The sequence below is a fragment of the Osmerus eperlanus genome, chromosome 1, assembly GCF_963692335.1.
Source record: "Osmerus eperlanus chromosome 1, fOsmEpe2.1, whole genome shotgun sequence".
Lineage (NCBI taxonomy): Eukaryota > Metazoa > Chordata > Actinopteri > Osmeriformes > Osmeridae > Osmerus > Osmerus eperlanus.
In genome coordinates this window covers 18,576,662-18,589,697 of record NC_085018.1, presented here as the reverse complement: position 1 = coordinate 18,589,697, position 13,036 = coordinate 18,576,662, and the positions used below count along the sequence as shown (strand labels likewise).

Below are 13,036 nucleotides of genomic sequence, written 5' to 3'. Positions count from 1 at the left end.
AGATTGCATACACAATGAAATCAAAATCAACACTTAGAAATACATAAGACAATATAGTTTGCTACAGTATCCTCACTTGTCCATTAAAACTTGTCATAAACAACCTCATACCATAACAGGCAAATATAATTCAGCATATCAGCCATGAATGAGATGATAATTGGATTTATGTTCACATTACAACTCAGTGTGTTGCTGCAGATTTTGTTGTAGAACTGGGGAGCTTTAGTCACAGGCTGTGAATTCCAGCCATGGAATGAGCGTAGGAAGGGGATGTTGTGTTGTTTTGGGCTTTCTCTGCAGCCCAAAACAACACACTGTTCACTCAGGATCTGTAAATGACACTCTGGAGGAACTAACATGTCGTAAAGCACAGTTTAAGTAGCAGACACATTTCAAACACACACACATACTGTAATACCAGTAACACTGTTGAGGTTTGAACTCCACTCATGCACATTTCCAGTTCTACTGTACCACCTATTCCACACAAATATGTGTATTTGATCTCTAACACAGATACTAACCACCCATTTAATCATCTAATTTGGACTAATAGTGGCATTTCCACAGAAGTCAAACAAAATCTTTGGTCCATTTGCCACAGTTAATGAGCTAGAAGTAACAATGATGTATACCTCTTTAGACTACATACAGTAGTCTAAAGAGTTGGAAATAAACATGAATGCATACATTGTTGTTTTTTATTATACAAGAAGAGCCCATCCATTGGCCAGATTGTCAGACCCATGCTCATTACAGGTGAATATTTATCCTTGGGCAAAGATGATATATACAATAATAAAATGTACAAAAAAAAACAGGTAAAGCTGCCCAGAAAACAAACACATTGCTCTTAATTTATAGACCTCTGATTTACACAAATACACATTAATTTAAAACACTAGGATGTGTGCAAAATGCCCCACACACAGCTGAAGATACCTTGATGGGTAAGTAAAGCACTGAAGCATGCCAAATAAATTGTATTCATTTATCTAGATCTTGGTTTAATGTATATAGATTTGTATGACTTTGCCAGGGCAATCGGCCAATGAGGTGCTAAGTATCACCAGTGTTGCATAACTTTTTCCTGCTGTCTGAATGATCTAAATCCATGTCATTTTTCTCCTTTATTGTACTCAAAACAGATAAATTGAGCCCTTCCTTGTGACAATGCCTGTGTATTTAAAAAAGTGGAAGCGAAAGTGTTGTGGCACTAAGATTAGGTGTTTATTTCTGTATAGAATTGCCTAAACAAAATAGCATGTCACATGTCTTTATTCATTACTGTGATTTTATTAAATAGTCACTACCACTAGGTGGCCTTATGTATTCATAAAATGAATACCAAGAGGAAACACTTGTTTAAATAACACTTTATTATGTAAAGGTTATCTTTCTTGCCAATAGAATGAAATGATGTACAGTGAACAGCTTTTAAATGAAATTATCACAAGTAACTCATGAACATGACATCTTGTGTTGATATCTGGACTGAACAAAACTTGTGTACCAAGTGTTAAAAGCCATTCTGATAAGAATCATACAAACAAGTTTAAACCAAGTTCACTGATTATCAACAGAAAACATAAAAAGACATGAGACAGTAAAGATCACGGCTCAATCAAAAGTTAACAATTACTGGTTTACCAAGGAAAAAAGTAGGAAAGGAATGATGTTGTTGGGTGAGCGTGTGCATGTGAGTGACCAGTCTCTGAACTATCGCAGCAAAGACCACTTTATTTGTTCTTTAGCAGACTGAAGCACCTAAGAAACAATTAAGAAATGCAGAGCATGACACATTATACACACACATTATAAATAATGTAGCCTCCCACATAAACGTGTGTATCGTAACACTGAATACTTGTGTTGTTGCATTACATCTGCAAAAAAAGTACAATCTGCGAGTGGAATGGAATGTTTCCCATTAGCAACGCGTTTGGTGACAAGGGAGCATAACCGTTAAGAAATTCTCTTACCTGAGACATAGTCTGTTCTGTTAGCGGGACATCATCCCCCTGCAGGTGAGAAATACAGAGTGATTGAGAAACACAAATAAATACTTTTTATATATCTTTGCGTTGCTCCACCCAAGGGCAATATTAGTTGTTTGAAAATAAAAAAACAAATGTACCCTCAGGGCCACACGGTAGACCACCTGCTGAGGGTCACTCTCCAGGATGACTCTATATGACAAAGCCACATAAGTTACTCACAGTGCCTTGGATCTAGAAGTGGGTTTATTACTTTATGGATGAGATCTTATTTAATTAGAAACAGCATACAGATGGTAAACTATTTAATGGCTAGTTCCTGTTATGACATCAGAGGATTGTTCTGAATGAATGTAGCACACATGTTGGGCTTCTGCAATTTGATGTTTAGTAGTAGCAGCCTCACACACATACCCTTCATCAACTATCTCATCAACAGCCAAGAACAAACCCTCCATATTCTCAAGCAAAGCTCGCCGCTCCACATTCTTCCTGTATACAGACACAATGACAGTATATTTTTAGCAATTACAACTGTTCTAGGGGGCAAACTGACCGATTTTCAGACAATCCTAATGGGAGACACTGACCGAGGGTCCTTTTTATTATTGCACAGTATAAAATGGAGACTGTAAGTTAATCATAATTTTATATAATATGAAATTAATTTTGACAACCGAAAGGTGGAGGGATACCAAGACTGTTTACCAAACCAATAAGTTTAAGTCTAAATACAGCACCATTCAGTTCAGTCTCACCTTAACATCTGGCTAAGTGAGTCAAACAGACAATTTAGCACTGACATCAGCATCAGCTGGGGAGACAAGCAAGCAATAATGAGGGAAAAAAGCACACATTATCATAAACATCTGCAAATATATCATTATATTGGCAAACTGATTGGCCTACCTCATTTTCATGAGAACTTCCAATAACATAGAAGTACAGGTCAATATTGCTCTTGTACACAACAGTGAGGCCCTCTATAAATGCTATTTCACCTAGACAAATAAGAGTGGTTAATTTGAATACCAATTGCAACGAATTTCTTCAACGCAAATTTCAGTGCTTTATTTGATAAAATGGGAGTGATAAACAGCAGACTTTGGTCAAGCATGTAATCCTAATTAGATAAATCTATAAAAATAGGTTTATTGGTATGCAACTTACTGTCTGTGCGGTGTGTCTTATTGAATATGTTCTTTTCAAATGCTTTTTGCTCCTTCACACTTGGATAGGTTTCATCATAGTACTGTAGGTTAAGGCATTGGGGTTAATCAGTCACATAAGGGCCCAAGCACGAACATTATGCCAAAGTACTAGAACACACCGCACAAAGCTGTCTTTAGTTAAGGGATAGTCACCTTAGCATAAAGTCTTTCTCCATCGCTGTCCAGGATAAGAACCGCTTTTACTGTGTACAACGTGGGTTCCTGCCGAGTAAAATACACACTTTTAGGCTTGTTAAATAATTACCCGACACACCAGAAGCTACCTAGCTAACCTGCTGACGTATTGGCAGAAGCTACAAAGATCACATCAGTGTGCGTCTAATTCAGCTAACTACCAAATATCCGGTATACAGCTCGCTTTAAAACCTTTGACGAGAGATGACCATAATATCGTAAATGCTGTAACACAAGACGAACGCTTTGTCGCGTCTCTTTTTCCAATTCAAAATACATGAAATTCACAAGCAGTAAGTTATCCCAATACTTCCTTACCAGTATGTGTGAGTCCATAGTTTTTCATATGATGACGCATTCAAGAAGCTCCTTCCCAGTCACCAGACCACTCGTTTTGGCCGTTGGTAAGCTACAAGCCATCATAAACATGGTTTCTGCTTCACAACCCTATGCTGCATTATTTTAAAATTTTCCGTCAGCAACGTCAAGAATGAAGGAAATTAGGCTACTATCAACATCAGCAGTGCGTTATAGGCTATGCAGTGCAATAGTCTTATAGTTCCCTCTTTTGTCTGTCTACTGTGAAAATATTTTTGCGCATTTATAAGATAAGGATAAGAGCGTCTGCTAAATGACTAAATGTAAATTTACGGGGGAAACATTGCCACCAGTAAGAATGAATTGTTGATATCAACATTTGACATTTCCACGTGTGAGAATGTTATTGTTGTTATGAATAGGTTAATAATTTGAGTAGTCCGAATTTAATCATCAAGTAGCCTATAGGCTATCAAGTTATTTAGATAGGCTATCATTAATCACAACTGTAACTTGGAAAAAGTTGAATAGCCTATTAAGTTACAGATATCTACAACAGGCCTAAACATTTCCACGTGTGAGAGATGACTGCAGTGTTGATATCAATAATTACTTTTTACTAGTGAGAAATGAATTGCCACTAGTCAATAAGCCTATATGGATATGTTGATTTGGAATTAGGCTTGTACAGATCGGTGTAAATCGGTTAAACTCACTCCTCAGGTAGCCCTAATAGGCCAACAGGCCTCCCATGCTAGCTTAGGCTATGGCTAGTAGTGGTCGCGCTTGGGATGTCGGAGGTGTCGGGTTCGATCCTACTGACGGCCGACCGTCGGCGAAGTGTAGGCTACCTATGACGGGGCCTCGGCCACGTCTGTTAAACGACAAAATAGAATTGTAGATATAATTAATACCGTTATGTTGCCATAGAGACTTTTAAACCTTCCCTTTTAAACCTTAACCCTAACCCAACAAAAAATATCTAGCTGTCCACTGCAGCGACGCGACAACATGCTTTCCATTCATTTTCAATGGAGCCAGGCGAATCGCCCACGACGCGACTAAAGCGATTCGAGTCAAATAACTTCTATTCTCTTTGTTCGAGTTGAGATGCAAATGAGGAGCGATGGCCAATCGGAGTGTTTTCTTGTGTCTCGTAACATAGCAACCATGGTAAACATTTCTAGCTTTCAGTTTCAAGATGGAGAAACGAATCGCTTGTGTGGCTGCATATCCAGTCCTGTACGATACGTCCCTGTATTTGTAGAGACATTGACAAAAAGAATGAGGCCTGGCGCAGGGTTGCCGACATTGTGGGTACTCGAGTCCTGGTGTATCTTCGTACTTTTAAATTCAGTGTCGTCACATTGGCTACGTACCTTTTTCTGTGGTAACTAGCCTAGCTAGCTACTTTATACTGTAGCCTGGCTGGTACTCGACCCTCGTCGTATCGATAGATTAGCAGACTGCGGTAATATAATAAAACGTTTTTACACGTCAACGTGTATGTCTATTAAACAGTTTTGAGTTGTATTTTGATTGATATTGCAATTACGTAAACACAAGTCTACACACTTTGCCATAACGTTATACGAACTACAACAGTGACTTTAAAGAACTACAACTCTGCATTAATCTGTGCCTGACACCCCCCCGAGCGTGGTGCACTGTGGGAAGGCGAATGCTGGCAAGAGTTTTGCGTGGCTGCAGTCTGGCTACTTTCTGTTTCCTTGGCAAACCCCGCGTTCGCTGAGCAGACGTCGATGAGAAATATGGTTTTCTTTTGATTAGTCTGAAGATCACCTGTGCCAATTTTGTTGAAGATTGGCCAACATTCCTGACCTGTGAAGAAATTCTAAGCTTGCCATCCGTTGTTGTTAGACTACTGTTCCAATGGTAGACATTAAACTTGGTGTGCCAAATGTAATCACTTTTTACCATATGGTTCTAGGGGTTGCCATACTCTAATGGCAGAAGATGCATAATGATAAAAGGTAGAAACACAGTAGGTGGTTTCACAACTCCGCCCCCAATAATTACAGTGTTTGAGAAGAAAACACACCACTATACATTCTTGAAAAATAAGTACAAACGTTTTTAAAAGAACATTTATTAAAAGAGTTCAAAGATGTAAAAAAAATAAACTGTCCAGCAGCATTTTTGTAGTCCTCATTTGTTCACCTGAAAGGACACTGAAAGAACAAATGGTCAAAATTTCAGACTGCTTGACAAATAAAAAGCCAAACATTACAATTCAAGCTGGTATTCAGGTTGCCTAAAGTACTGAGGCTGAAAACAATATACCTTTATCTCTACATTGGTCAGATGATCCCTTGGTGTGTGAAAGAACAGCATCAATTAAAAGCCTGCAAATAAGGAAAGAAAAATCAGAACAAATATTGATGTACACAATAACAGGTTTGAATTTCTGAACAATTCCGAAGATCAAATGCATATGACACATGCGCTTCTCACAAACGTATTTCAGACCTATAGGGAAAAGTACATGGCATAATCCAACTTTGGCATAAAAATAGTATACAGAAACTCTTAATCAAGTTAAGGTTATCAAGCCACCGATACTGTGACATTCCACAATTGTATACTTAGTAGCAGTGGGGAAACTGTGCCACTGAAGTTACTATGCCAAGACACTGTACTGCTGAAATACATTGAATGACGACAATGAACAAATACAAGAATGGATCAAAAATCTCCTCTTACCTACCAGTATGGCATATCATATACCCCTTTCTTGTGCTGCCTTTCGCTAGTTTTACAAAGGCAACCCTCTGCACTCAAGACTGCTGCTGTCCCCTGCTTCACTGGTTCCACGCAGGGATCTTGCTACTTTTCTCCCTTAGCTGGCTGCTCCCATTGGCTAGCTTTTCAGTGTGATCCTCCAATTGGCTAGGCTCAACTTTAGTGTGCAAGCTAGGCTCCAATTGGTTGATGCCATGCCCATTGGCAAGAACAGTAGCTGAAACAGGCTCCAAGGAAATAAAAGGGAGCAATGACCTAGGTACATGCACAGCATTTTCACTTTGTACTAAAGCAGCAAGTAAACAAGTCTAGCGCATTAAAGGGACTAAAAAAAGTCGACCTGTTTTACTGAATTGGAAGAAATGACATTGGTAACGAGAACCCTTTTTAAAACACTCCCCATTCACTTAATGTTCATCTGCTTATCTTAACTACTTGTTAAATTTGTTGTTGCCGTCATAAAAAAAAACCCGGATGGACATCAATTTGGCCATTTAACACAGTGAAATTGTTCCCAATAATCAAAATACACATTGTAAAGAATAAACTAAAACTGAAAAGCGGTTTATTTAATCTTGATTTGTTGGCGAATACATCTTAAAACACCCTATGGGCGAAGGAAAAAACAAAATGCCTACATAGATCCTTAGTGGAATGCTTTACACTTCACAATTACAAAAAAAAACAACAATAACAAGATCAGAAAATCCTGCGGGAAAGGATTTGACATGAATCCATCCCAATTCCCCTCCCTCCCTTTCCACATGATTTTATCCTTGTCTACATTTCTCTTCATGTGGCAGATGTAAACCTGCCACAACTGTGCTTGGCTGAGCAGATCTAGGGGGTAACCTGCTGCTTCCTTTCCCTGTCACCTCTCTGGCTCTCCTCTCCTAAGTACTGCTGCCTGTTGGACAATACGGAACAACATAGTTAAACTTTTGCACCTTTCTTCATCATTTCAACTACATTTTGAGAGAGGAGTCCAGAGGAGAAAAGCCAGGAGCAAGCCTTCAATTCAAGCCCATTGCACTGTGTGCAAAGGGTATGAGAACAGATAGTTTGTTTGGGGGTTGTTTTACACTTCGTCCAATACATTATGCCAGGGGCTTAACAGAAGTTCCATTCTGTGAAAATTAAGGGTTTGCTGCTGGATAGCCCCCAAAACAGAACTCCGATTTCAGCATCACACATAAACCATGGTTTGCTTATGATCACCCTGAAACTACGGCTTACTTTGCACTGCCTTTGTTTCTTAAGAAAGACTCAACGCATCTTCTACTACACTGTGACGAGCATAATTAAGGGCAATCTTGATTCTTCTTCTACTACTATATTGACTCAAGGCTAAATCTTATAGTCCGGTCTAAAAGCAGTGCAATAATTGCAGTGCAGTTCTTACCTTAAAACCTAGTATCTTCGACCTCCAGAGCCCCCTCCATATCCACCACCGGAGCCTCCTCCATACCCACCTGCAGAACGGGCCAGGCCTTATATAAATGCTTGACTGAAGTGACTCACTAGAGGCCCTGAGATAATCTGTATCTTTCTCATCAGGGCTGGGTTTATAATCAAATAAAAACAAGTGTGTAATGGATCTTACCACCATATGGACCACTGCTCCTGCCCCCTCCACTGCCGCCACTGTAGTTGCCTCCTTTCATTGGGCCATAGTTGGAGGACGATTGGCTGTTGTAATTGCCAAAGTCACTGTAGTCTCCTCCACCACCACTGCTGCCTCCACTGCTTCCGCCGCCACCACCACCGTAGCTACCTACAAGATCATGAGCTTTAGACAGTCTTTTCATTAGACACGCAAAATGAGACTATGGTACTTTGAATACATTTTCAATCAATAGATTTCAATAAATGTTTTACTGTGTATTCACACAATTTGTTTACTCAATAACTGATCAACCTTAAAATCAATCTCTTAGACTAATAAAGTGCAACTCTGAGGGTCCAAAATCAGGCAGTTTATAAAACACACATGGTTCACTTACCACTGCCGTAGCCACCGCCGCCACCACCTCCATTGTTGTAGTTGTCATATCCTCCACCTCCTCCATAGCCTCCACCCTGGTTGCCATAGCCCTGGCCACCTCCGCCACCACCACTGCCACCGCCGCCACCATAGCCACGGCTCCCCCCATACCCAGGACCTCCTCCATAGCCACCTTAGGACAGACCCAAGCAATAGCAATTCAGGGTAAGCGGTTAAGACCTCAGAGTAAATGTACTGTTATTTACCAAAAGTTACAAGTGGAACTCACCGTTGCCTCCATAGTTATTATATCCATCCCCATCGCCATATCCTCCACCTCCTCTCCCTCCACCAAATCCACCTAGTTTCAGAATTTGGAAGAAAAGATTAAGGAATAGGTTCTAATACATCTAATGAAGCCATAAACACTGGTTGTGGATGAGTTCCTTCAAAAGAAAGTTTGTCAGTGTGTGTGTATCTAAAGAGAATAACCAAGAGGAGGGAGACTTAATTGGTAAGTTTTATTTCTTTCTACAAATGTACTATTAAAACTATGGTTTTGTCTACCAACATAAACTTTTAAATTCTACCAAATTACTCTAGTAATTATTTTGATTACCTGTCTAATTCTTCCTCTGAGCAGATGTACGTTATCAAATCTCAAAACATTTTTGCTTTCACAATTACTAACTACTGTCCATACAGAGATGCAAATGTTCCGAGTTGTAAAACAATGAGAGTAAATTGTAAGGATGCACCTATTGTTAAATTATGTACAATTGAAATATGTTTGCTGCTTCAAGGTTCTTGTTCTGACTTTCTACTCTGTTCTTATTTCTTTTTGTTCCACTTAGTTCTGGATAAGTTGGATGTAGGTGGCAGTCCAAACAAGGCATGCAACACTGCAGTCATCCCTCAAAATGAGACAGATGCTGTCCTCTGTAATTCTGATGGGTCAGATATGGACTATGGAGACAGGTAATTTGCCAGCTAGGCTGTTGAATGTATATGCTGAATTTATGCAAACCATGCAGATCATGAAAGGAACAACGTTATCAGTGATGACCTTCCCTTCAACACCCCCTTCCACAGTTGATAATAAGAGCCAAGGGCCTCTACAAGCCATAGGGGCAGAGCCAGCCATAAGACCCAAGGGCAAAGCTGCAGGTGGTCTAAAATAAAGACAGTGTTCAAACAATTAAAGAGGCTTGCCACCACTGTGGTTCCAAACCACATAGTATACATCCCAAATGTTGCAGAATGGGTAAAACAAAGCTGCTCCAACCCAAAGGATGTTTTCCTACTCATGTATCCGCCCACCCTAAGAGACATCACCATTGAAATGTCCAACCTCTACTTCACCCAGACCACGAACAAGGAACTGTATTCCGAGCTCCTTACATTCTATGGGATCCTTATCAGATTCTGGTAAACCTCTGTTCCAAGAAGACACATGCACTGGACATTGATGTACACAATGAAAGCATTCAAGATGCAACGTGGAGAAATCGCTTTGATGAAATACTGGCCTCAATTCATGTGGTTAGCACAAAGATCACCGACGACCCATTTTTTAAGGATAGGCCCATCTTCTCCTTAGCTCAATCAGTCAAATAAAGTCATGCCATTTCAGGCGTGGCTGTCTGTGGATGAGAGCATGATCCCATACTATGGCCGACATTGATGTAAGCAATTCATCAGAGGTAAACCAATCAGTTTTTGGTTAAAAGCTATGGAGCCTTGCATCATCCAGTGGTCACATGCATCACATGGAGCCATATGATGGATCCCACACTCTCCTCCCTGAGACTGGGATAGGTCAGGGACACAGTGTCGTCCTCAGTCTTACAGGACAAGCTCAGGGGCCTCAAGGTTGCAAATTCATCAATGACAACCTCTCTATGCTCACACTCCTTAATAGTATGACAACAAGAGGATATGGAAGCTCTGGAATAATGAGGCAAACTCATCTGATGTCCCATTCAAGTCACCGAAGGACTTCATGAAGTTACCCCCATGGAACTTCTGGGGTTCTGACCCAAGGAGGCAATTCGCCTTGACATACGTCAAACCACACGTGCGTACGTCATTTGTTGCCATCGGTGAGTCGCCATTAGCGAATTTCATCTTATTTGCCAACAAGCTAAATATCAGCCGATATAGATCGGTGTGTCCCTAATAAATTGTGCATACCTCCATATCCACCCCCTCTGCCAAAATTTCCACCCCTTGGCCCTGAAAGAAGATGAAATACACACATCACTTTTTTTGGCCAAGGTGTACCCAAAATATAAAGTGCTCAGAGCAGATGTAATTCATACCTCTCATGCTCATCCCTGATCTGTTCATGTCTTCCTTTGAAAGAGCTTTCCGCACTTCACAGTTATGGCCATTCAATGTATGGTACTTCTGGACTGTAATAAAGAAAATTGAGGTTGACAAATGCATTGGTTTGAAGAATTCTTGCAAGGGACATTAGCATAAAGGCAATGACATTTCCAACACTTACTGACAATCCTATCTACAGCATCATGATCATCGAATGTAACAAAGGCAAATCCTCTCTTCTTGCCACTGCTTCTATCAGTCATGATGTCAATGACTTCAATCTTGCCAAATTGTTCAAAGTAGTCTCTAAGATGATGCTCCTCTGTGTCTTCCTTAATGCCACCCACAAATATTTTCTTGACAGTTGTGTGAGCACCAGGCCTGCATGAATCCTGTTAACACACACATTCAAACCAATTTATTAAAAAGCAAAAAGTATTATAGATCTACGCTCGAGGTTATTCCTTTGTTAAACTGATAGGCAACATCATATAACAGAAGACATTGCTTACCTCTCTAGACACTGCTCTTTTTGGCTCCACTTGTCGACCATCCACCTTGTGAGGACGTGCCTCCATAGCTGCATCAACTTCATCTACTGAGCTGTATGTAACAAAGCCAAACCCCCTTGACCTCTTTGAGACTGGGTCTTTCATTACCTGTCAGGGAATAAGACAAAGATTAGCACAAACGTAGTACATGTAGTCCAGTCCATTTGGTCAAGACAGCGGTTACATGTATATCAAACTTACTACGCAATCCGTGAGGGACCCCCATCGTTCAAAGTGATCTCTCAAACTTTCATCAGTAGTTTCAAAACTCAGTCCTCCGATGAACAGCTTGCGAAGCTGCTCCGGCTCGCGAGGGGTCTTAATATATTAAGACGGGGGGGAAAATCAATAGATGGAAATGTAATACATTTTATCAGCAAGACGGGGGAAAAAAATCAATAGATGGAAATGTAATATACATTTTATCATGCAATCAATGTAAACAAACACATGCATGTTGAGTGACAAATCATGGTCCTAAACATATCCCTGTGGTTACAGTGTAGCCAGCAAGTGTTGAGATCTGCAGACACTAGTAGCAAAAGAAATGCAGCTTAACCTATACTACACCATCGGGTAGGCCAGAGCGTAGGTTTACTGTAATACTTGGCCTACAGCTAGCTATCCAGCTAACTAGTAGGCTAGGTTTGCACCGAGATCGCGTCTACACAGCCTAGAATTTTACAAAGAATTTGACTAAATATTTAGACATAGCAACGTCGAATCCACCATAATGTGGTCGGGGTAAATACAGCTTAGCAACTCAACAACAGTTTCATTCATAACCCGACTGTACGAAACCACGGCGATGAATAGGCCCAGACCAGGCATAACGTGTGCTAGCTAACTAAACTAGCTCAAGCATACCTACAAGCAACTCAATTTGTTTCAAAGTACTTCAAGTAAAATGGCATATTCCGAAGGATACGATTGCACGTTATTGATTTAACAATAACGCTTGACTGCAGAATATAGCTGGCTAGCTATGTTAGCCTAGGTAGGCCGGTTTACGAGTGTGTTCGCAGTTAGCTTGGTAGCTAATTAGCCAGGCATAACCATGTAGTTACAATCGATGACCCGATCTTGATGAGACGGACAATTACATACAATAGAAAACAATACATGTATGACTGTTTAAAAGGAATGACCATTCTTACCTCTTTCGATGACATGCTGCGGCCGTAATTATCGCAAGAACGTGTTAAATATTGTACGAGTCGTGCACGATGGCCAACTCTAGCTGGCTACCTATAACAAAGTGGCCAGTAGTGTATGGTCTGGATAACACAGTGCCAAACACTGCTCTTCTTCTTCTTTCCAGTTTAATGGGAGATGTATCACCACTAAACTCTACATGGCTCTGCCGCCACCTATTGTTCGGGAGTGTGAGACTGGTGGTGGACTATGGTCCCTTATATCCCCCCTAAACCCTAATACCTGAACCCATCGTAGATTTAGCGAGAATGCACTTCGAAGTCCGTGAGTCTGTGAGGGTGGACATTGGGTTCTGGCCATATTTTCCTTATAGGGTCAAAAGGTACGAGGATATCAGAGAGATAAGGCGGTGAAAATCCGTGGAGTGTTTTTTTGTGACATTACATGATCTGTATATACCACATGAGGGCAACCTTGAGCAAGGAATGAAGCACTACCGGTGCTTTGGCACTGCCACCATCTGATGGAGGT

At 40.5% G+C, this 13,036-nt stretch overlaps 2 protein-coding genes across 7 annotated transcripts; both read right to left on the bottom strand.

The window, feature by feature from the left end:
• Window positions 1-1,363: 1,363 nt before the first annotated feature.
• Window positions 1,364-3,871, bottom strand: LOC134024167 (coatomer subunit zeta-1-like). Its single transcript, XM_062466650.1, has 9 exons — window positions 3,725-3,871; window positions 3,365-3,433; window positions 3,171-3,252; window positions 2,910-3,001; window positions 2,759-2,814; window positions 2,415-2,492; window positions 2,141-2,192; window positions 1,986-2,024; window positions 1,364-1,770 (listed from the first exon to the last, which is right to left on the bottom strand). The coding sequence occupies exons 1-9, from the start codon at window positions 3,740-3,742 to the stop codon at window positions 1,723-1,725; spliced, it is 534 nt and encodes a 177-aa protein (XP_062322634.1). The 5' UTR covers window positions 3,743-3,871; the 3' UTR covers window positions 1,364-1,722.
• Window positions 3,872-5,954: 2,083 nt separating this feature from the next.
• On the bottom strand, window positions 5,955-12,667 carry hnrnpa1a (heterogeneous nuclear ribonucleoprotein A1a). Of its 6 annotated transcripts, none has more exons than XM_062466554.1 (11): window positions 12,508-12,667; window positions 11,552-11,668; window positions 11,312-11,458; window positions 10,981-11,191; window positions 10,793-10,885; window positions 10,665-10,706; window positions 8,761-8,832; window positions 8,491-8,664; window positions 8,091-8,276; window positions 7,890-7,959; window positions 6,029-6,090 (listed from the first exon to the last, which is right to left on the bottom strand). In XM_062466554.1, exons 1-10 carry the CDS (start codon window positions 12,520-12,522, stop codon window positions 7,898-7,900), a joined length of 1,119 nt encoding a protein of 372 aa, XP_062322538.1. In that variant the 5' UTR covers window positions 12,523-12,667; the 3' UTR covers window positions 6,029-6,090; window positions 7,890-7,897. The 6 variants fall into 6 exon arrangements, with proteins under 6 accessions (XP_062322573.1, XP_062322538.1, XP_062322529.1 ...); XM_062466545.1 differs by lacking the exon at window positions 6,029-6,090 and adding an exon at window positions 7,036-7,394; XM_062466562.1 differs by lacking the exon at window positions 6,029-6,090 and adding an exon at window positions 7,036-7,394 and having other exon boundaries at window positions 8,091-8,261.
• Window positions 12,668-13,036: the final 369 nt, after the last annotated feature.

Coding starts and splice junctions, on each gene's coding strand:
- LOC134024167 (XM_062466650.1), bottom strand. Junction 2,193..2,414: donor GATGAGATAGTTGATGAAGG/GTATGTGTGTGA, acceptor TTTGTCATATAG/AGTCATCCTGGAGAGTGACC. Junction 2,025..2,140: donor TCTACCGTGTGGCCCTGAGG/GTACATTTGTTT, acceptor TCTCACCTGCAG/GGGGATGATGTCCCGCTAAC.
- hnrnpa1a (XM_062466554.1), bottom strand. Junction 10,886..10,980: donor TGCTGTAGATAGGATTGTCA/GTAAGTGTTGGA, acceptor TCTTTATTACAG/TCCAGAAGTACCATACATTG. Junction 8,833..10,664: donor CAGAGGGGGTGGATATGGAG/GTATGCACAATT, acceptor TTCTGAAACTAG/GTGGATTTGGTGGAGGGAGA.